The 24,357-nt window shown below is 39.6% G+C and overlaps 1 protein-coding gene across 4 annotated transcripts in view; it reads left to right on the top strand.

The window, feature by feature from the left end:
• EPN2 (epsin 2) overlaps positions 1 to 24,357 on the top strand; it is a 47,491-nt gene that overhangs the window by 11,050 nt on the left and 12,084 nt on the right. For 3 of the 4 annotated variants that reach the window (XM_076351242.1, XM_076351240.1, XM_076351241.1), the window contains exons 2-5: positions 10,813 to 11,586; positions 21,862 to 21,974; positions 23,513 to 23,605; positions 23,872 to 24,028. In XM_076351242.1, coding sequence (XP_076207357.1) covers positions 10,992 to 11,586; positions 21,862 to 21,974; positions 23,513 to 23,605; positions 23,872 to 24,028 — 958 coding nt within the window. In that variant the 5' untranslated portion in view covers positions 10,813 to 10,991. The remainder of the gene's footprint in view (positions 1 to 10,812; positions 11,587 to 21,861; positions 21,975 to 23,512; positions 23,606 to 23,871; positions 24,029 to 24,357) is intronic. The other variant, XM_076351243.1, reaches the window with a different exon arrangement.

The raw sequence follows: 24,357 nt of genomic DNA, 5'->3' as shown, positions 1-24,357 counted from the left end.
AGCTGAAAATTTCTGTATATCTGCATGGGAGAATGTGGGATTCACTGGCATGCATCTTCAAGCCAGACTTTTTTTTCCTAATTCCACAAAAATCAACAAAATAATAACAACAAATCTTTGCATTTGTGAATAGGGATAATTCCTATTAGTGCCTGAATGAAGGAATTGGAAAGTTTTAAGTAGCATAATGAAGAAAAATCCTTATATCAAATGTGCTGAGTTTTTTGGGTTTTTTTGGTCTTCTAGTGATTCACTTCCATCAAAGATGAACTTAAGAATATAGCTCAAAATCACGAACTGGGGCAGCACAGAAGTAGACCAAAGTGACTGGCAGTGTTTTTGAGTGCTGTTTCATGGTAAGCATCACCCAGTCTAAATCCAGGCTGCTGATGGCAGGGTGGTTGTGCCCTCTCCTCTGGCTGCACATACTTTCTGCCCGGTACCGCTCCTTTGGATGGAATTGCTTTTCCTGCTGAGGTGGTGATGCTAGGTACGTTAGACAGCTCTGTTAGGAAGAGAGAAAAGAGGTAGGGTTGTTTGGAAAAGATTTTGGAAACCCTGTGGTGTGTACAGTATGAAAAGATAAAAGATATGGAGGAATAAGAGGGAAAGCTGAACAGCAAGTGTTGCGGGACAGATAGCTAAAATCTGTGTGTAAGAAGGGCGGGGCCAAGATTTTAAGATGTTAGCCGATTTTTAAAGAGTAGAGGACTGAATTTTCTTCTTTTCTGTGGCTGTCTTCAACATGAAACAAAGTGAATGTGAGTCTTACTGTTACTAGCAGCTAGGTAGTAAAAGGCGATTTCCCAGAAAACCCGCTGTTTGCAGTTCTTGCACTGTTACCTGCTGAAGGCAAGCCCCAGGTCTAAACTGTCATCTTTAACTTTACCACCAGTTTGAGCTTTCAAGGTGCAGCTTTACATTTTGCCTTGTGAAATGTAACTGTAGATTGCTGTTGAAATGAATGTTACTTCCCGTATTTGTGGTGTACTTTAAAGTAATTAGAGTGACCTTGGGATTAATTGGTCTGGTGACCTGATCTGTCAGAAAACCCAGCTATCCATCTGCCCCCCGCCTCCCCCGGTTTGTCAGATCAGTTCACTGAACTGATTCTATCTCGAGATCTGGCGTGAGGGGCAGGGAGGTGGCATGTGACGGCAGAGCAGGTAGGAGCAGGACGCTGCCTTCGGTAGCAGCCCTCAGCCAGCTGAGAATAAAGTGTAACGTGAAGCCGCGTCCTCAGTTCCTCTCTGAGCCTGACTGCTGAACAGTAGAGCCTACTGTAAAACCCTGTTTTTTGGCCAAAACGTTCCTCCAGCAGGGTATATAGAGGATTTTAGGATATATGTTTCCTGCTTTACAATTTTACAGCAGCTTAATTAGTCATGAGCATACAACTGCATGTAGCTTAATTTCTGAGGGTTAAAGTAACCTTATGTTAATTGTTACCAGTTATGATAGTTGAATTAGGGCCATGCGTTGACTTTTCAAGATGAGTGTGCAAGTACGGTGGTTGTGAGGGATGGCACTTGAAGTTTTATGCTGTGAATGGGCATCGATGAATGTAGGTAGGATATTAAATCAATCTCCATTTTCTTTACAGGCTTGTAGTTTGTGGTAGCAGCCAGTACACTTAACAGTTTTAACTGAAGAAAGTAGTAGTGTTTTGGATGTATGGACAGATATGGCTTTGCAGATCTTGCACTGTTCTGTGAACAATCCTTTTCATTAGAAATTCATGTCATAAAGTAAAAATATTAATTAGTCTCTTGGCTTCTGGCAGTACTAACGTGGAGAGTTAAACTGTTTTTTTTTCCCCTAATCTTTGTCATGATGAGCATTTGCCTTTGGCCTACTGAATTTATTAATGTGGTTGCATGTCTGTGGTGTGTAGGTGGATAGGAGAAACTGCTCATGGTGGTGTCTGCTTCATAAGTAATAAAGTGCAAACTGAATTTAGTTAATGAAATCATTGGGTAATTGTAAGTAGCAGGTACCTTCACGAAATATCAAGTCTGATATATGAACACAGATATATATGGATATAGTAGTTCTTGTCAGTTTTGAATTTTAAAATTGCAATTGTATGAGAAAACCCTGTGGCTTAAAGAATGTAGCTAATATTTTGTGGTCTTGCAGGCTTTTAGGTTGTATTATTGGCAGTTCCTCCTGTGTTCAAGCTGATCTGTCAGGGCTCTGAGCTGTTGGGAGAGAAGACATAATGGCTTCCCTTTGGCAGTTGTCTGTCACACTAAGCAGCCTAAGTGACAAGGCTGGACTTTTCTAATTAGTAATAGATTCTAAGACACATCCTCTGGCAAGAATATCAGATATCTTCCTCCCTTCCAAAATGAAAATATAGAAGGAGAGAAATGTCTCCCACTGTCCTTAATTCAGTTCAAAATGCTACTCAAATATACCTGGTAAACTGAATTTATTGCCAATTGTTACCTTTTTGTTAAGGCACACATTGGGTGGTGATTATTTTTTTTTTCCTTCTCTGTTTGTGAGAATAAAAGACGAAGTGCTTTCATTCAAGTAGGTAATCCCCAGAGAACAAATTCCTTTTGAGAATTTGGGTAGGTATTTTCACTGCTGTTGGATTAATTTGCATTTATAATTTCCGGTTCAGTGTGTAATGGCTTGACCTTACGCTGTTTTGTAATTCTGCAATATGCTGTTATTCATTACATACCTGGTACTTGCCATATTACTAGTGAAAAATAAACTGAGATCTGCTGCGTAAAATGCAGGTAGCACTGTCGATGACACTTGACCCAGCCATAGAAGGAGGAATGTGTTACTTTTAAAGAGATGTTGTCAAAGCTTGTAATCCTAAAATTAGATCTCCAGTGTAGGTCAGATTTGGATTGTTTGTGGTGATCTGCATGGCTTTTACAGAGGCTGTCCCCTTTTGCAGCACTTCAGAGCATATTTGCAGCTGCTTCCCACGCTGTCAATAATTCCAGCTGCGTTGCGGGCTGTGAGTCAAACGTAACTGCGAATGTCAAAGCACCAGCAACTCTGGCTTGGCGGGTCCGAAGTAAAGTGGCCAGGTAGTGCTGCCGTGTTCTCAGCTGCGAGATGAAAGTTAGATTTCTGCTCCTTGTCCCCCCTTTCTGTAGACTCTGTGAGTAATGAGATAAGCTCTCCATTGAGCTCAAATACTGCCCTGGTAATTTAAGTAGACACGTAGTAAGAAAAGGTGTTATAGAGAAAACTTAGTTTAATTTGTGTCTGTAAATCTATTTTACAGCTAAATGGCCATACAAGCTGGAGTTAGTTTTTCTCTCTCTCTGAGTCTGAGGCATGACTGTAAAATCAGTGTAGAAACTAACCTTGGGATTCATGAATATGCATAAATTTGAAGGAGAATTATCTTTCAGCATTAACTCTTTAAATAAAGAAATAATTTGGCCACCTGCTGTCTGTGAAAGCTGACCTTGTTCTCTCATTTGTAAAAGGGAGTGGAAAGCTTCCAAAACTTTTAATTTTGAACCATTTCCTCTTCTCAGAAATTACACTGAAGAAGACAAGCATTTAAGCTGTGAAAAATGGAAATGAAACCTTTCTGCTGGAGTTAACCCTGTTCTTCAAACCATTTGCCAATCTGTATTTGTAACTCATTTCCTAAATAATTTTGAAGGTTGAGGAAGGGCATTGATGGTAATTTCAGTGTCTTCATTTTACTGTTTTATTCCCATGAATTGCTGTTTTCTCTGCTGTACAATAGCAAGAGAGAGCTAATAAGTGTGCTACTTGTTGGCTTTTATTTATAGTGCCAAGCTGCTTCGCTTCTCTTAGTACTCTTCTCCAAGTGACCACAATGTACAGTTGCCCCTCTTCCTGTTTGGTTTCGGGAACAATGTTTGTATTACAGTAGGATATTATACCGTAGGCAGTGTAATGATGTGCTCTGGTCATCCATTTGTTCTGTAAGAATTATTTATGAATAGGGGAAAAAAAAAGTGAAAGAGAATTAAGTTTGAAAATTTCTCTAGCAGTGTGGGATCCAGTATAAGAAAAATGTTTTTGCTATCATTTTTTCTGGATTATTATACTCCTGAATTTTAAATAAAGGCTTGTGCTCAATTTTTCTGTCAAAGATTTCTGGTTCCTGTTTGTGGAAAATGAGACTTTCTAAAAGCACAGGGGGTTTGGATTCGTACACATGATGAGCTATCACAAGAAAAGTAGGATGTGAGTTTACAGTGTCAGGCAATGGGAATCCTTTTTCTTTGCCGCAAATAGAAGTTGACTTACTGTTACGATTGGGGTTGTGTTTGAGTGTGTGCTTTTTGCTCTGCACAGGTGTGGTGTCAGTGTCTGTCTGTCTGGGGGAACTTCTTCCTTAGTCGGCATCTGGCAATGCTTTCCTCGTAGCCTGATCCTTTGCAGACTGGCAAGAAGCACTCTCCAGGCCCTGTGTTCTCCAATTTATCCTGGAATACAGGTCCCCGAGGATCACCTGCCTCTATCATTCCATCGTGATAGCAAGGAGAGCAGATCTCTAGCTATTTGTGTGTGTTCGCACCTTAGAGGTAAGGCACATGCTTTGGCTTTATGACACATTGGAACTTCTCATAGCAGCTGCTTCAGCACGTCTTGGGTAGGAGAGGCTCTTGGTGGCTCTTTAAGGCTTTGTAGTTCATTTACATTCCTTTGAAATTATAGTGGGGTGCAAATACCCCGGATGGTACTGTTCGGATCCCTTGATACTGAGGATGTGCTTTCATAATACAGAGCTGTTCAGTAGCACGGCTGGCTTGAGATAGCCCACCTGTGCCCCCAGTATTGCAGCGTTTCGGTCTCTCGGTTGCCAGCGTAGCTGTTGAGGACTGTCCTGTGAACTGAATAAGGGAACCTGCTTGAGCTGTTCGAATGTATTTTCTAGTGATGACCAGAAAAATCTCTTTGTGTAATTGCAGTGTGAATTTTTGGATGAAAACTTGTAGTTAGCTTTCCATATGTTTCATGAAAGGGGGGATATTTTTATGTAGATGAAGATGTCTCTAGAGACTGCCTCAAAATCATGGAATGGCTGAATTAAAAACTGTTTTCAAAAATTCACTTTTTATGCATGTTACTTACAGTAAATGTCTAACTTACATGTGTCTGTCATACTGTTAATTAAAATTTTATGCAAATTTCTGGCAAACTTCTTATGCTTAATGTTAATTTTCACACTTTTTATTGCCCACTTGATATTAAAGGTTTTTAATATATTTCCGGTCCATACTTAGCTGCGCTATGTATATATTTACCTTCAGGCTTGATATGAAGGGCATTTTATCAGTGCAGACAAACCCTGGTTTGAGTTTTACATTCCAGAGATCTGAATGGATTCTGCTGAAAGCCTGTATATAGGTGGATTTTTGTATGGCTCTTTCTTTGAACTAAGTTTGTTGAGGACTTTGTGGCTTGGCCTCATTTCTGTGTTAGTCTTAGCAAATTAAAGATGGTTTCCTCAGGTAGCTTTCATTTACTGAATTTAATCTCTTGTGAGAGAGCTGTTGAGAAGTTCAGTCAAGAATTCCTTTCTGTCTGCACACTATATCTAAAAAAGCACCATGAGAATTCATCAGGGTTATCTGTGTAATGAAACTATTGGAACAGGAAAAAGGAAACGGGGTATTCCCCTCCAGGTTACCCTTGATAGCACAGGTAAGCTTTGCATTCTTGTCTACAGAATTGTATGTTTCCTTTTCTATCTATTTAAAGTTGACAAGCTACGTATAAAGCAGAGAAAATGGCTTGTAGGGACCAGGGGAGAGAAAATGAGGAAGGCTCACCTAAACTGAACAAGACCAACAACTCCCTCTTCCCCTCTCTGCTTAACCTTTTAAAGAAATCTGTTCAAGCTGATCGCCTTTTTTCCTGCTGTTAGCGAGGAATAGCAGCTTTAATCAACTAGTGTTACTTTCTGCTTTCTTTGCAACTGTGCTGTTAAAAATGAAAACCCAGATTTTTGCTGAAGTTGCAAGTGCATTGTACTTCCTTGTGGTTTGTTGTGAGAAGTTAATTCACTGAGGCCTCTGGAAAAAAAATCTAAGCTTTCTACGTGAGTATTTGAGCATGCATTAGAAATGGTTTCTTGCTTTTATGCAGTAGGGATATTTGGCTTTTTGATCTCTTTAACCGTAAGATAGGCTGTTACGGTGTTCCGCGACCTGTAATAATCAAGTAAAATGCTTCCTTTGTGTGGTATAGAAGCAGAGAGTTTGTAAAGCAGATACTGAAAGGCATACAGAGTTCTCAGTGAGGGTTACTGCTACTGCCAAAATAGTTATCTTGAATGTTGGTACAACTAGGTCGGGGGGGGAATAAAAAAATCCATCATCTCTCCACCCCATTCATCCTTTGCGTTTTTAATAGAGTAAAATGAAGTTAGAATAATTTGTCTTCAGTGGGTTAAAAGTAGAATAGGATTAGAAAACATGCCTTTCCATCAAGAAAAGGAAAAAAATAGACATGTGATTCTCATTAAATGCCTTTGTTTTCATGAATCAAAGGTATGAGGGTAAAGAATCATGCCGGCATTAATGGGTTGATGGTTTTCAAATCTACTACGGAATAACAAGTGAAATCTTTAATTTTCTGGAAGAGTGGAAAAATGCTCATTTCGCTTAATCCAGTGTGTTCTCTTCTAGAAATGTTTGCTCTACGTTTATTTTTCCAAAGCACGACTCCAGATTTACTCTCTGCTAGTAACCTTCTTCAGAACCTCACCCTGGCAAAGCTTCCAGTTTGGGGAGTAGGGCTGCCATAAATGTGGCCTCCTGCATACGTACGTACTCCAAGCTCACTTGCTTTGGGGTGTAGCTTTGTTGGTAATTCAACTAATAAATCCTAAACATAAATCTAAGCTTTTCCCAAATACGGGATTCTCTCCAAACCACTTCTGTGGTCAGTGACACTATAATTTTTATTCTGCTTCTTGCCCGCGCTTTACGGCAAAACCAGGAATATTTTTCCTCCGTTTAGCTACAGCCTGTATGGAGAGCACAGCAGGGCCTTGGGTCCTGCCTTTGTTCGTTTGGTTTCTTCTCTGAAACCAGGCGCACGGTTCCTAGTGCGTGTGGTCTAGTTGGGCAGTAATGAAGGCTCTTCACTTTCTGGTGCTGTTTTTTGGAGCTTGACAGCTTTATATTATGTTTAATCAGCTCCTTCAAAAGTGAGGCCAGGGTTGGATCATTTTTACTCTTCTCACAGTCTGCCTTGCAGTAAAGCTTGTGACCGTGTCGCTGTGCAGCCTGATCAGCTCACTGATTCAACAGAAAACAAACCAGTGCTAAAAAGCTAATTTTCTACGAGACTTTAAGTTGGTTAGTTGTACTGTGCTGCTGTGTAATTGTTGGATTTGATGCAAGAGAGAGAAAGGGGAGGCGGTTGGAGGGTTGGGAGGCTACTGGGTTTGCTGCTGGTTTACAATTAGCTTGGGATGGCACGCGAAATTGCACACATTGTCCGTGTGCCTGCTTATGTTGTGATTATGATTAATTCTTCAGGTATTGATTTCACTGGCCAAAGCTGGTGTTACTTAGGACTAGTAGGTGTTCCCACGTACTGTAAGATTTACCTTTCCAAATAGCATGTGTGGTATTAAAATGATTTTTTCAAAAGCTTGTGAAGTTGTAACAAGTAACAAAACAAACTTCTCTTTTTTTCTTTGCTTGGGGAGGTACACATAGGTGAGGCATTTGCTTGTATAGCGTACTTGAATTTTAAAAATATTTTGGTAAGGCCTTTCATCCCTGGCCTTTAAAGAAGCAAAACTCTCATAAGACAAGAATGTTTTTCATAGATTTACAGCGGGTTAAAAGATGGGAAATGGGGTTAGGAGCAAATGGTTGGTTCTCACAGTGAAGGGTTATTCCCAGTGAAGTGTCCTGCCAGAGATCAGTGCTCTTGCAAATATTGCCTTGTCTAGTTCATTTCTAAATAATAAGGTGGCCAAATTGAACCAAATTTGTGAAATTTGAAACGAACCTTTAATTGAAAGGAAGGGAGAAAGATTGAGATCTGCTGAGTGATAAAATGGCAGATGAAATAGCCTCAATGCATTTGCATAGGGAGAAGAAATGACCCTGGTTTCATGTGCACGAGTAGAGGCACAACTACCAAAAGGCAAGTAGACTTTTTAGAAAGTATTTAGTAAAGAATGGGAAATCCTAAGCAGTAAATGACTGTGTTGTGATATAAACTTCTGTTACTGCCAAATCTGAAATGTAGAGTGCTTGGTACTGCATATATCTCAAGAAATGGAAGTGTAATAGATGGATGGAAAGACATCAGGGATGATCGGAGATAATGGAGCAGCTTCTAAATAGAGGGATTGAATTTCACGAGATCCTCAGTTCAGAAGGAGATGGCCAATTTCTGTAAAATCATGAGTGACATAAAGAAGCTGAAGGTGACTTGTTCTTTCTTAAAAAGCATGCCCCCTGTCTACAGCTTGGGGAATAAATGTCCAAGTAAGCTGAAGTACTTGTTTGTGTAGCGTGGTCACTGCACCACTGTTGCGTACTTGGTGAGGGTGAAACGGGAAATACAAGTGGCTTCAGAAAAGGGGTTGGTAGAGTGTGTGTGCCCATTGCTGGCTGGTAGAGCCTCCACCACAGGTTGCATCTAAGATGCCTAAGCTGCTGGTAATATAAGGCAAGGGAATATATATATTCTTTTCTGATACTCTTGACATGCGGATTTGTGTCTGAGGATGTTGGGCTTGGTGGACTTTTTATCTAACTAGTTTAGGAGGTTTCGTAGTTCTCGTTTTTGATTTTTTGTGTTATTTACTGCTTTTCTGGTTGGGTGATAAGCTCAGCCCTTATGGGGGAGTTTGCATTTTTCTGATCTGGGATCCATATCATCAGTATAGTTGTGTTCATGATTAGGCTGGCACTTGTATCCTCTGCTGGCTCCAGTTTTACCAGCTTAAGAGGTTATTGCTTGCAGTCTGTTCTTAGTTCTTTGTGACCATCTTTCTACCAGATGCTACCACCTCCTTGTTTCAGCTTTGTCTGTGAACTTGCCTTAATCTATTACTGACAAAAAGAAATGGGTTAGGTTAAATAAGATGGGGGGGGGTGGGGTGTTGGTTTTTTTTTATTTTATTTATTGGTGCCTCACCTTAGAGAGTGATCACAAGGGCAGGTGAACCAGCAGATTCGGACAACGTTAACTTCTGGAGTGAAGCAGCAGTCGTGAGCACCTGGGAATGTGTGTATAGGATCCTTTTCACATGCTGGGTTTATAATTCACAAACCTGGAAATGCCCCAGGAGAAGATGCCCCTTTTTATTCCTGTTGCTACTAGCCATCTGACAACAGATCGACATTCTTCTACAGCTGGTTTTACATATTGGGGGAGAACACCAGGATGATGCAGTTTACCTGAAGTTTAGTGTTGCTCTCATTTAAAGTTAATTTTCCATGATGTCATAATAATTGTTGGCAGAATAAAAAAAAACTAACTTCAGTGGAACAAGATAAAATACAGTAACTCATTGGACCTGTTCTGTGGTAGTTTAACTTGCCCAGAATGGTTTTCTAGGAAGGGTATATGCCTTTATGCTGAGAAAGTCATTATAGACCTGCGTGTTGTCCAAGTTGACGCTTAATTCTGCTTTCATTCTAAATGGCACAATAGTAATTTGAGAATGATAACAATTTTAGGCTCGAAATCTGTGCTTTACTTCTCTCCCCTGTCTTTTGCAAATGATATGTTGCTCCTTCAGAGGGTTTGGAGAAATGTTATTAGAGGACATCTTGAATGTGCAAGCTCTATTAATGTGGCAAGTTCCGTTACAGAATCAATGCTTAGTGTTCGTGCAACTGTTGAATATCAAAGACTATTCTAACTGTGTTAATGTAATAGCAAAATCTGCCAGTTTACTCAGGTAATGTATTCTAAAGCTTAATAGGCCTCTGTTTACTTGAAACAGTGACCTGAAATAAATAACTGAAACAGCATTCCAGCTCCAGAGCTTGTCCTTGGGTTTTCTTGCCAGTCATTTTGGTTTTACAATTCCATTTTCATATAATTAAAAATTCTTCTGTGCTGTGTGAAAGACACATGGAGCAGAAACTGTAGATCTGATGAGTGTTGTCAACTGTACAAAGTAAATGCATTTGGGAAGAAAAAAATTCCCTTCTAATGTGCTTAGCATTAAAGGTCACCTTGAGTTGGAGTGTGTTGTTCTGGTGCTCATTTCTCTTCCCTAGGCCTCAACTGAATGCAGAGGACTGTTCAAGATCTCTGTCCTGAAATTGAGCGTGCTTTAAACTTACCTGAGGTTTCAGAAAAAACTTGGTTAATTTTTAGGAAGTTTGCTATCCTCTCAGTACGCGGATTCCTACAGCAATGGTAGCAGACTGCAGTTGTCAACTGTTTGAGGGAAGCTAATGGCTGCTAAGCACGGAATTTCTAATGTAGTTTCATCTCAGCTCTGCAAGCTAGCATTGTAATTTCTGTGATTAAAAATTCTAGGTAGGTTTTACCTTGTTGGGAACTAAATCCATAAGTCATTTCTTGGAATTTGTTTCTGTTTCGCTTTTAAAATTTTGCATTTCCATCAGCATGGATATCATCTTGCTTTTGTCTTGTTCAGCAGTTCAGGTTTTTAATCTTCAATATTTAATATTACTTGTGAGAAGAGCAAGTTGTTTTCAAAATCAGATGTCCTGAAGAAATTCAGAGAGAAAATTCATCAGTTAGCTCTAGCAAAATTTCTCAAAAGTGTATGTAGATTGCTTTCCATGGAGGAATAATTAAAGACACAACTAACGCGCTTTGTTTTCTTTCCTTACTTAGGTCATGATTTTCGTTTTCTCATGTCATTCTCTTGAAGAGAGGAAATGATTGTAGTGGAACGTGTTACAAATAAGCCACTGATACGGAGCCTTCACAGTTCCGAAACGTTCATAGAAGAGCAAATATAGCCCTTTTTTGTTTGTGTTCTGGAATCTGTCTTGTTAAAAAGGGAAATAAAAATGACGACTTCGTCTATTAGGCGGCAGATGAAGAACATTGTGAACAATTATTCAGAGGCCGAAATAAAAGTTCGGGAAGCGACCTCTAATGACCCCTGGGGTCCCTCCAGTTCATTAATGACTGAAATAGCAGATCTGACTTACAATGTTGTGGCCTTTTCTGAAATTATGAGCATGATCTGGAAACGACTGAATGACCATGGCAAGAACTGGCGACACGTATACAAGGCCCTTACTCTGTTAGATTACCTGATTAAAACTGGTTCCGAGAGAGTGGCACAGCAGTGTAAAGAGAATATTTTTGCTATCCAGACGTTGAAAGATTTTCAGTATATTGATCGAGATGGTAAAGACCAGGGCATCAATGTGAGGGAGAAATCCAAGCAGCTAGTGTCTCTTCTGAAGGATGACGAGCGACTCAAGACAGAGAGGGCCCAAGCCCTGAAGACCAAAGAACGCATGGCTCAGGTGGCCACCGGAGTGGGTAGCAATCAGATCACCTTCGGCCGAGGCTCCAGTCAGCCAAACCTATCCACCAGCTACTCAGAGCAAGAATATGGAAAGTCTGGAGGATCCCCAGCATCTTACCATGGCTGTAAGTACAAGCAAACACACAGAAAAGAAGTTGCTCTTCCTTTTCTTCTGAGAGATTTTGTATTCTGATTTGCTGTTAGACACGAGAGTAAGTGGTGCCTGCTAGGAGGATTAGTATGCTGACTGCAAGGGGCTTTTTGCAGTGGCTGAGTCTTTGTAGGTCTGCTCCGCGACACTAATGTCTCTTCAAATGACTGGTTAAACGTTTGTTTTTGAGAGAGGGTGTGTGTGTTGATGTAAATCAATTTAAAAAGCAGTTGTTTACTGTCAGTTCCTAAAGGTAGCATTGTCAAGCTGCTTTTGTGAACATGTTCCAATGTTTGATGTGATAGGCCCCCAACCTCAGTAGGGAGAATGTTAATGGATTTTATTTGTTTCTAGTTTTAAAAGGAGTGCTTGAAAATTTGTTGTGTTGAGGTTTTTTTGTTAAGTATAATTCAAGAAAAAATAAGAAACACAGAGTATTTCCTGGATCATTTTGCTAGATATTTTCTTTTTGTTGCTGGTATTTTATTTTAGGAAGAATATTGGTATTTAATTTCCTTTACTGCTTGCTCAGCAGTTCTTAGAGGAGTAACTCTTTGAATATGTCAGTGTTTAAATATTTATACTATCAGCATTTGGTATGCAAGTATCAGTACTAAATACTATATTTCATTCTTTAAAAAAAATACGATGATGTGGGAAGAATGGGTTCTTTATCCACTGCTTGGGGGAACTCCCTGTCATGTTAGGAAGAGGCCTGATTTGGCACTAAATCCTTCTTAATATAAGTAATGATCTGATGAAAGCTGCTTTGGCTGGAATGTCAGTGGTTGTGGTCTAATTCTGAAGGAAAATCTTTTCTTTAAATGAATGCTTATAGTGTGTGGAGGACTGTAACTGAGCCAGTGTGGTGAATCGATTGAGCACCAGTTTTAAGAATCTTAAGCTTGTCATGTCCTGCGTCCCAAAGCACTTCTCAAGTAATAAATACGTGAATGGTGTCAGTACCCCTGACATGTACAGACATTTTCTGTGGAAGGCAGTAGGAGGTAGCAGGACAAATCAAGCTAGGATGAAGAAAATCTCCGTCCATTTAAAGCTATGGAGAAGAGCAGGAAAAATTATTTTTTTCAGAAGGAAATAGTTTTAGGATGCAGGGTTCAAAAAAAGTGCATGAAGGTTTCCAGGTATGAGGCTTTTTATCTTGTCTCTTAATTAGCAGTGGAATAACAAACATCTTAGTTTTTCTGTAATAACCATACTTGAGCATGGATTCAGTGTGAATTTTTAAAGAAGAACATGTATATTGTTATCACAACAATAACATTTTTTTCTTTTGAGGTCTGTAGACCTCTGTCGACTACAACAAAAATTCTTAATTTTGGAGATAGCTTAAAATGTTGTTGTTTTTAACTTATGCTGATGAACTGAAATAATGGTCACTAAGGTATGCTGAGCACACCTTTGGTTTGTTCCACAGGGTTATTTCTTCACCAGCTCTTAACTTTAATTAGTGCATGTAACTATTGTTTGTCATGTTAAATGCTACCAGAGGCTTCAAACTATTCCTCACAGCAAGGATTGAGCAATGCAGGGTGTGTTTCTGAATTGTTGTTCCTTAGATACTTTAAGAATTTTGATGGGGGACTAGATGTCAAGAAGCAAGTTTGGTTATTCTTTCAGTACAAAGTTGATTTACTGGATACTCTCATTTGCCCGCGTATGACTTAGCTGTGTATCTCTATTTGCAGGATTGCTTTTGAGGTAATGATTTCTTAATCTTTTTTTCTCCTCCCCCATAAGCATGTACCTAAGAAGCTTTAAAAATCTCAGGCCGCTTTTTTTCCTTTAGGGTCCTGCTCTGTTGTGGACTCTCCTGGACTTAATCTATCAGCAAAAATATGGACGGTTGTTAGTTTTTTATGATCTGTATCTTTTGAAGTTTTAATATGTTTCTTGTATGGTTTAATTGAGTATAGCAAAGCAAACCAGCACCTTAGAAAACAGCTGTGCTAAGTGCTTCCGATAATGGAAAACTTTTGTAGAGCTTTGTTCTTTATCCTAGGAAATGAGGAAGGAGTTTCATCAAAATCCAGACATTTAATCTGTTACGTAAACGTAGGGTTATTCTTGTGCCTTCTAAATTTAATAGAAAAGATGCTTTTCATTATTTAAAGTGAAAGAGATTGTATCCATTGTGTTTTCTTTTATTCTATAATAATACCCTTCTTTTGTTCTGAAAATAGGGGTTCAGTAAAATATGTAAAAGGAATTAAGTTATGTTCAGCTCCTGGGAAATACTCTCCTTATAACAGTTTTAAGATGCGGTTGCTGTACTGTATATTCTGGTAGAATCGCCTTTCATTCCTCTGAGCCTTTGAAGAGGAGATCAGAGGCATTTAGATTTGCAATCTATAGTATGAGATTTGCCTATTAAAAATGTACATCTACCTTCTTTGCTAAATATTTCGCATGTCTTATTAACATTGAAATATAAATAAAGTTTGGGAGAGTGTAACAGCCTTTTTACCAACATAGCTAAATGAAATGTTTCATCTCTCAGTGTTTTGGTATTAGCACATTGTACTTTTGTTCCCTGCTAGACGCAATGGGTGGGGATTGCAGATTTTGAGAATTCTTAGCTGAATGCATTCCCCTTACTTGATAAGATTGTGTTTGCTATAAAATCTCGTCATTTTTTTAATACTTTCTTGCAGAAGAAAAGAAGCCTGAGCTGCCTGAAAGAGCGTAATAGTTTCTCCAGGACAGATCACTAGGGGAACAAGTAACTTCCAGTGGATAATGTGTCGGGGCTGTGCGTGAGGGATCTCTTCCCCCTTCTGTCAGTTACTAAAAGTGCAGTATTGGATAAGTCAGTGGACCCTTTTTTGTTCAGTTTCTTCAGAATGTTGAATTAGCTGCACTGTACAGCATTGACTGTAAACACTGCAGTGCTCAAACTACTGCTCTTCTCTAGCTTCTTAAGCATATGTGTAGGCTTGTATCTGAGAGTGCGTATAAGAATTGCTTTTTGTATTTGATGTTGAGCCAGAAAGGTTTTTCTTGTAGAGTTGCAGGTCTTTGTGTCCCAAATTTATCCTTTATGAAAAAATAAAAGCAGTATTGATAGCCTGTATAGTGTGAGAGAATTTGAGATGGAAAAGGATCTCTTGACTGATCGTTGTCCCTCACTGCTGCAGGCAAGACACACTGGTGACTAAGGACATTTTCCCTGTTTCCTTGCAGATATTTTCATCTCATCTCTAACAGTCCTTTAGAAACTGTGGAAAGTGAAATGGTGAAGCGTGATAGTTTTTAATAAAATCCTTTCCCCCAAAGCTTTGCCTTAATGACTCTGTTGGTCCTGAAGATCTCTGTGCTGTAAAGCTTGTATAATTCTAGAGAGTAGATTATGGCATGTGAATATTACTGACTGTTGATGCAAACATTTGTAAAAGTATTAGTATGTTTTTGCTATCTAGTCTCGTAATCTGTAAATGGAAGCCGAGAGAGATCCTGTAAAGCTAAAAGCAAAAATAGAGCTCCTCCCAACCTCCATCTTGTCAACAATTTCTGACATACTGGGGACAATTGGCTATCTTCTAACTTTAAGCTAGGGGCAATTAATGTTCAGATTAGGAGCTATTAAATATTCCATGGCAACATACATAAAAGTTTTCATTTATTTTGGAAAATGTGTAAATTGTATGGAGTTGCATGAAATCTGATACCGGGTTTTATTTCGCGTTAAGGGAATGTTCTTGTGTGGTGCTGAAATTAAACCTACTGGGGAGAGGAAGGAATATGAGGTCAGTATTTGAAATCTTTTGGAGCAATATTTCCCCACCCCTAATCTGGCTTCGTGTCTAAATATTGTCTTTATGCTAGACGTTAGTCACCCAGTTTTGAAAACTTCAGCCTCTTGTTCCTAGCCTTGTTTCATCTACAGCTGCCAATGACCACTTAAATAGGATTCTGGATTTATGGCTGCATGGGGAAAAGTAGGTTGTTCTTAATGTAGACCTCTTAAGTCTGAACTGTGATGCTGTTCCAAGCCTGGGAGTGTATTTGTTAGAGTTTACTGGTCTTGATAAAGTCCTTCATCTAGTAACTATCTTTTTAAAGTGTTCTTTCAGCAGGGGCTTACATGGAAATACTGCTCTGTTGCTACACTGGAGTCGTCATCATGGCAGAAGCGTAACCCACAGTCACTGCTGTGTGGCAGACAGTTTAGAGTACCTGCAAAACGCTGTGCTCGAGCACCTCGGGCCTGCAGAAGCTCTTAGGAGACGGGGCAGGAGTGTAGGGACTCGGATTACCTTGTTTTTTCTACACCGTCTTGGGAGCAGGTTAGTTGTGTTGTCTTTAGCGGACCTATCCGGATTGTCACAGTTGAGCTGTGGCTGCTCAGGAAGCAAGCTCCTTGTGGCTGGGGTGGTTACGGGAGTCGGAAAAATGATGGAAAAATACTCTACCTGGAGGGAAGTGACTGACAAAGCCAATTCCTTGGCACCCCTGCCCCCGGAAGATAGTGTGTTTGAATTAGTTTCAGCTTCGAAGGATCCCTGGAAAATGCTGGTCCTCTCCCTGTACTGCCTTCGTGTTTTAAAACCAAGTTTACTGAAGCCCCGCTTTTTAAAGAGGTCCAATCCTATTACGCCTAAACCAGGACCTACCTGTGTTGTTTTGGGTTGTACACATGTCCTTTCCTTTGGCCATCTGCTGCCTTAGGTTTTGGTTGCACTTAGAAATGTTGGCAGAGCAAGACTGGTGTGTGTTTTAATGTCCCAATTTCATTTACACAAACGCGGCAGAGTAGGGAACAACGCAACGTGCACAGTGTGACCTGATTTTAGAGGAGCACTTCGCCTGGAGGTAGGCCGCTTGGCTGAGAAATCTGATTCATTATACATACAACCTATTTGATAAAAGATTGGTGAAAGATGGACTGAAAAGGGCTTTTATGGATCTTGTGAAATGCGAAGTCTGTTAACTTTACCTGTAAAGATTTTGGGAGCAATTTTCTTTAGCTGAAATAATGAGTTTTAATACTTCCAGTGACTATTCACATTAAGTTGGCTCATTATTTAAAAAGTTTTGTGAACTGTCGGCAAGTTTGTGTTCATTCACCTATTTCAGCTTTGTCTTTCCTTTTGCTTGCAGTAGAAAATGATTCAGAGGAATTACTAATTCGGGTTTGACACTATAGGAAATTCAGAATGCTCCTGTTTTTAAAGTTTGGTGTGGGTTTTTTGTTTTTTTTTTAATAATCTGTTCTGCGTCTTTGCAGGTTGGAATACATCTCTGGCCTTCCATCTTAGTCAGGGAATATATGGCATATTGTACAGCAGTGAATCTGGATGAGCTGTGTGGGTAATTTCTGTAGTTTGAGGTGTTGAAGGAATTTGGTAGACTCCTGTGTTATGTCAGATGTCACTTGACAACTTGATTTAATCATCATACTTATATTTTTCTGGTGCTCTAAGTAAAGGTGGGAGATGCCATTGGTGTAACCAGGCTTCTGTAGTTGCAATAAGTTATCTGTCTATTAAGATGAGCGTAGGGATCACCTGAGAGAAAAAAATGCTCTTTAACCAAAACAAGCCTTAAGGATTTGTTCACTATTAAATGAATTTCAAAAGCGCTCTGTCTGCTTCAGTGCAATTAGAAATCACGCAGTAAGGCTGATCAGCTCTACCTTGTCGCAGTAATAGGTGCTATTAATTCTCTTCTTGTATTTGAAAGATCTCTTTAATTCCCAATGGAAAGGTGGATTACACAACTCCTTCTAGATTAAGCAGTTTGCGCATGCCCTTTCATAATTTGAGAGGTTAGATTGGCTTTTTGAAAGTATCCCATCTTTATTTGAATAGTCTTTCATTTGAAGACTAACAAATAGGATCTCCGCTTGGTTCCCAAGTGAATTGCTATCAGTTTCTAAGTTCTTACCTTGATATTATTCTAATTTTTCAAGTCAGCCTTGCTTTTGTCTACCTTTGTAGGCGTACTGATTGAGTGAGGAAGCAGCTTTTCTTTCTGAACAAATGTGACTAAAAACTGAATTCTGCTCTTAAGAATGCCACCTGCAAATTATAAAGCTGGGGCTTATTTTGCATGCCACTCTGTGCCATCACTTGGTCTAGGGTGACATTTAAAAAAAAAACCCAAACCAATCCAAAAAACCAAGCATGTGCTCCTGAATGAAAATACCCAGTCTGATTTTTTTTTTTTTATGCTGGGACTGATTTTTATTGTTAACATGGGCAACGACTCTGCTTTCTAGCTGTGTGCTGTTTATACACTTTAACTCACTAACTTAACCAAACGTATAGACGTCTACAGAGGGCTTTTCATATAGCCAAAACACAGTAAATTATAGATAACGTATGAAGGATGTCATAGCCTGTACTAGAGACAGAAGGTGGAGCAGGATCCTGCTTTAGTGATTAACTGAGGTTGGAAATTATTTCCTTGCACTGCAGCTAGAGTCTTGTTGAGAAGACGGCCCGGTGGCATGTCTCCCTGCAGAAGCAGATACCTGCACAGTTGCTCCTGGGCGGCCTAGGGGTGCTGGGATCTCCAAATTCTCAAAGCAGCAACAAAGCAGGGCTTAGCAGGTCAGAATTGATCTATTGAGTCCCATCTTACATAAACATCTGAGTTAACTGTCATGTGCTGTGGGATAAGAGATTCTTTGTGTGGCAGCGATACTGTTACTAAGGCAATAACCTTTATGCTAGATCCTTGCAACTAAAACGTTAATGCAGGACGAGGGCAATATAGAAGAGCAGTTATAGTGCTGCGGGAATGTAGGAGTGAAGTTGCTGGATAAAACATGTCGGATTACTACCAAGAACAGTGTTTTGAATTTCCCTTAATCCTTTTTCAAAAAATATGCTGGCAACTACTTATTGTAGATGGTTTTATAACCACTGCAGAAGTTTAAATGTAAAATAGCAACATTTTTATCAATGTTTTTTAATGTGAGGCCCAAGGAAGAATTTCAAATTGACAATTTTTTCCTTTTTTTGTAAAAGGAGCTCTAAAGTGCCTTTTAGAGTTAATAAAACCAAGTAGAATAAATTGCTGAAAAGCCTAAAAGTGAAAAGAAATAAGCTATATCTGTGAGACCCCTTATTATCTGTGTTCAGATCCTGGAGCCTCTGAATGCTGGGCTCTGTTGGGAGCTGTGAGGTAATGTAGCTCTCTGCCAAAGCAAGCCTGCCGTTCCCGTGCGCGGCTGGGAGGCGAGCACCCACCATGGGAGGGCGAGTGAGACACTTGGAGTAGGATGCAATCCCTGCTTCTTGCAGCTTTTTAGTGCAAAAATGCTGTGCGCTGTTAAAAGCTGAAACTGGTAAGCACTTTTCAGTAGGTAGTCCTTCATGTGGGAATGGGAGGAAAATCAACGGAGTTAACCCATTTCACATCATCTTAAAGCCATTCTACCATCAGCTTCTGAGTTGTTATGGAATGTAGTTATGTCAACAGAGATGGAAAAACTCCTACGCAAAAAGTGCAGGAAATCACATTCTTCCCCACAATTGCAGTTAAAGAAACAGAAGACCAGAAGGTACCTGCCTGATCATAGTCCAGTTGCCATCTGTTCTCAGGTGACTATGTTGGTGTCCCATTGTATGCTTATCCAGCTCTGTTTGTAAACCAGTTATGACTCTTTCCTTCTATAATTCCTGCTGGAAAAGCCACTTCTTTCTATTTGTATCTTAAATTTATTAACGGTCAATTTATACCATTAGTTCTTGCCCCTTTATCTTAAATAGCTTTTCTCACTCCATAGTATTTGCAAGCCTCATGTATTTAGCAACCATGAGCTGCTCAATCTTCTTTTTGCAAAGATGAACACATAAAATATTCTCTGTACTCAGAAGGGAAGCGTTTCCACATCCATTCTGTTTTGAAATTGTCTGTCTGGGATTTGAATGACTAGAATTGCATTTGGTATGTTAGATGAATTCTGACTAATACTTTGATGCAGTAGTGCTAATGTTAGTAATAGCTGTATTAGGTTAGGGGCTGGGAGTTACCGGGTGTTTTAGTGCTGAAGAAAGTTCTCTACATCTCTGTCACTTGCAGTTGATGCCCCCAATTAGCAGAAGGTGGTCATCAAAGAAACGATTTTTCTTTCTCTGTATCATCCCATTTCCCTTCTCAGTCATCTGTTTTTTTTAATATTCCTGTTTCTCCCTCTAGTTTGACAATTCTTAGCATTATCTTTGCATTTTCCCATAACCTCCTGCATTTGTTTATTACATAATTTTTCTTAAGCTTGGTCTTAAAGCCAGTTCTTGAGAAACTGTTAGTAAACTTCCTTGGTGGTAGGCAGTATGACGTAATCTCTTCTTCAACTGGTTCTTTACCTATTTCAGTTCTTATGCTACCCTCTGTTTAATAGTAACATCCTATTTAGCATCATAAAATGCTTTGCTGAGTCCACACAGATTAACTTCGCTGCTTTTCCTTTTGACGGACAAATCAGAGAAGGATCTCAGTTTTTCTGACATGGGCTACCTTTTGGTAACCTCGTGTTGAGTTTTACCCTGTTTTCTTTTTAATTCTCTTTATTTTCATATTTAAGAATACTCACATTTTACAAACATTTTAAGGTTCTATTTTCCATGCTGTCCGCCATCCTGTTATCTGATGCCCTGTTTATTCCTACTTTAAGTCTGTAATAGTCTATAATATATTGGAGAGCCTGTCTGTGACTGTTGGAGCAAAAAGTACTCATGAAGCAGGCTAAATTTAGATACTTTATATGAGAAAGTTTGAAAAAGTAATAGAATTGAGGTATGAGTAACATCTTCATGTGAAATAAGGAGGTTGTCTGATTGGCTTGAAAGCTTCAGGATCAGCACAATGTGGAAGGAATCGCTCTGGGTGGTAAATTGATTTGTCCCTTTAGAAACAGAGTGGAATGGGATGGCACATTGGGTGTATGGTGGAAAGGAAAGGTCATTCCTCGTTTATGGAGAGTCACCTTCCTTCTGGCCTGCTGGATGAGAGAGAAGGTACCGCTTTTTATTTTATAATGTCATTTTGGCCTAAAAGTTAGGGGGAGACAAGACTGGGAAATACTTGGAGGATTCAAGTAGCGACTGAAACAGTGGGGGTTTTTTAAAAATTACAATTTGGCAATCTAATTTTTACATGCCTAGCTGATCTATTAAGAAGAAACGTGACTTCTTTGAGCTTGACATCATAGTTTAAAAATATCGTTCCTTTTTATTAAATGTCAATATATATTTTGCCGAACTAATTATCATTCCAACCACTAAATACAAACTTCTTTGCCAAAGTAAGATAAAACTTCTGTATAAATGATGTGGATGCTAGAGAATTACCTGAAAGAGAGGACAACAATTTTTTAATTACTGTATAGTGATAAACCTATTAGTGTTGTCCCATTTGGATGGGAATGTCTGCATGCTACTGTAGTGAAAACATCAGTAAAAGAATATTTGTGTATTGAGAAATTGTGCATTTTAGCTGTCAAGCTTGACTGTTATTTGGGGAGGAGGGAGGGAGATTACCAGCTGCTACTTAGCTAATTAGAGGTCTTCATCCAAAGAAAAACCAACCAACAACAAAAAACAAACCACCCCCCAACATATTTACCAAACTTCTTTTTTGAAACAGAGAATGATACAGTATTTTTGTAAATTTTGAGTATGAATAGCTGGCTTGTTGGTCTCTGAGCTTGCCTAGCAGTTAAGAATCGTTCTTTATCTGTCCCATTAAGACCGTATTATTTTACAGAAAAGTGGGTGGTATCTAATTTTACCCTGGTATTGCCCAACTCTGAGCAAATTCTTACTGACATTGTAAGATGTAAGAAATATCAACAAACATTTTCTTGAATGATTAATTCTATAGTTAGTGTCCTGCCCCCCGAAGCTCTGGTATGCTGGGACAGGGTATCCAGCATTCGTTGGTGATACTTCTTGATATTACAACCCCACTAACACAAAAAGCCTTTGTTTTCCAGGAACCTTTTCCTTTTAAAGCAATTGAACTGCCGTGCAAAGTTCTCCCTGCTTAATTGTTCTGGCTTGTTAAAGCTCGTGCCGAGGCTGAGGTTATCTCTGACCGTTCAGGGAGCCGATGGTGGTCGGCGACTCGGTGGCCCCTGGCACCCGGGGGGCCTGTCGCTGTGCTGGGGACCTTTGAGAATGGCTGTGTGAAAGTGGGGTGGTCTTGTCAGAGGAATAAACAAACCTGTTATATCTTTGTGTTGTTTGGTGTTAAACTTGCTGGGTTTTGTCTCCAACAGCTACATCCCCTCGAGTTTCCTCGGAGCTCGAGCAGGCCCGGCCTCAGACAAGTGGAGAAGAGGAGCTCCAACTACAGCTCGCGCTGGCAATGAGCCGGGAAGTGGCGGAGCAGGTCAGTTCCCGTGTAGGTTTTCCAAAATGTCCATGCTTTCATAGTAGAGACTACAATCCTGTTGGTTTATTTTTTTTTTAATGGCAGCTTGGCTTTGCTCCAGGTGGAAAGGGGGAGAGAAAGGCCATTTTGGAAGACGTTGCTCTTTTTTTTTTAATTTTTTTTTTTTTTTTAAATTTCTTTTTAAAGTAACTGCAGCCTCCGAGCTGTTGAGACTAGTGGAAGATGACAGTCACTTTGCAAGAAGACTTTGTGTGGGAGGATGTTAATCATCACATTACTTGAAGATGTTTTCAGTTAGGAAGAACTGAAAACATGACTAGTCCTGAAAAGCTTCATTAATGGGGCCAGCATAAGAAATGTCAGTGAATTCTGATTACAATGAAATTTTGAATGATCTGCTCATTCGGTGAGATTGTCTGGAACAGAAGGGTGACCTGACACAAAGTACTAGAATTTATAAAGAACCTGGTTTAAAATAACTTGGCTCCTAATCTATCACACAGGTTATGTTACTGTGGTAATTCTTAGGAGGTTCATTCTGACTTTGGAGTAAATTCTGTAATTGTGGATAAAGTTTACTGCATATTAACATATAACAAAGTTGTTGAATCTCAGCTATGAGTGAAAATTCAAATCAGCCTGCTGAGTGTCTGTAATATTTTAGAGGCTTCCTGTGACAATTTTAGCTTACTGCTGTATGTTAGACATTGGTATCTCTGTGCTTGGAAAGGGAAGCTATCACCCAGTAAACTTTGTCATTATTGAGCAATGAAGTTAAAGAAAATAAAAATCAAAATCTATCAGTTGAAATAGCTTAAAACATTGCAAGGGAAATACCAGCTGGGGAATTAGTCAACTTCTGAAAGACGTGATGCAAGCAAAGATATTTAAAGTAGTTGAACGTACCACAAACATGGCAGTTTACAGATGTTAAAAACCTACAAAATATGCATGGAATTGGCTAGATTGATTCACTTAGCATTCTCTATAACAGTTGCATCAGTTGTGGAGGGAAGCTGACAAAAGCCAGGAAAAGTAAAGTTTAAATCACTGTGTCCTTCAGTGGTGATTTGAATGTTCAAAAACATTACAATAATGTAAAGATGGGATATTTACTTTGTCTTTCATTTCTGTGGTGTTTCTAGCATTGTAACTGAATTTTTGGAAAGAATGTTTCATTTATACCTTTCCCGTTAGGAGTAAAACAACATGAGGGTAAATTTCAGTCAGTGAAATGGATGTTATGATCACACTGTTGTACTGGTATTACAGGGTCAGGGTGCTCCTGACCTCTGTTTGAGGCAAGAATCACAAGAAATTTTTTTTTTCCTCACTTGTGTTATGTACAAGTTACAGCAAATAATCCTGGCAATCCCACTGCGCGTGCCTGTGGTGCACATCACTCCTAGGGTGGCAGGGAGTACTGCCCAGGCCTTCCCTGGCAGTGTCCTGCCAAGGGGGCTAGACACCTGGAGGGAGCAAGCAGCACAGTCTAGGCTAATGGTCTATATCAACAGTGTTGATTTCCTTTGCAGGAGGAGCGCCTCAGACGCGGAGATGATCTGAGATTACAGATGGCTCTGGAGGAGAGTCGCAGAGACACAATTAAAATTCCCAAAAAGAAGGAGGTAGTGCCTTCGACTAAGAAATTCCCGGTTATGCTGCCAAAAGCTGAAATACAGTAACACAAAATAGCTTAATACTGAGCTCTTTTATGCTTTTGGGATTGCTTTGTTGTGTATCTTAAAGCTTCTTCCATGCGGGTTAAATTTCAAACTACTAGTCAATGCAGGTGTGTAAAAGGAAAAAAAAAAAATTGCTTCTTCACTCTCATGGGTTTGTACTTCAGATTGGTAATGCTCTTGATTAAAGCTCAGATTATTCCTGCCCTCAGCATACCACTTTGTTGGACCTAATGGATGCCCTGCCCTCGTCGGCACCGGCCCCGCAGAAAACAGAACCTTGGGGACCTCCTGCTGTTGCAAACCAAACTGATCCCTGGGGAGGATCCACAGTTGCAGCCACTGCCTCTGACCCATGGCAATCATTTGGTAAGAATAAACTGCCAGAAGGAATGCTTATTTAAAAGTTTTTGCTAAAAAGCAAAAACTTTGAGCTTTTTGAAGTTTCTCAACGTACAGTGTCATGCTTGATAACGACAGTATATTAGTCCATTTTGATTGTTTCCCGTACTCTAGAACTAACGTTCCCCTAACTCATTTCCAAGCAGAAACAAATGGAAGTTGGACTCTGTTGCTGCTTTTTAAGCAGCTGGGTTTTTGTGTGTGTGTTTTGAATCTTAAGGAAGAGGAGAAGAGTGAAGCTTCTGTCATCTTTGTACAGCAAAACCAACTTGTTTCAGACTGAGGGGATGCTCATG

This window comes from Aptenodytes patagonicus, chromosome 13 (genome assembly GCF_965638725.1).
Source record: "Aptenodytes patagonicus chromosome 13, bAptPat1.pri.cur, whole genome shotgun sequence".
Lineage (NCBI taxonomy): Eukaryota > Metazoa > Chordata > Aves > Sphenisciformes > Spheniscidae > Aptenodytes > Aptenodytes patagonicus.
Note: the sequence above shows the minus strand (reverse complement) of the source record. Positions and strands in the feature narration are given on the sequence as shown.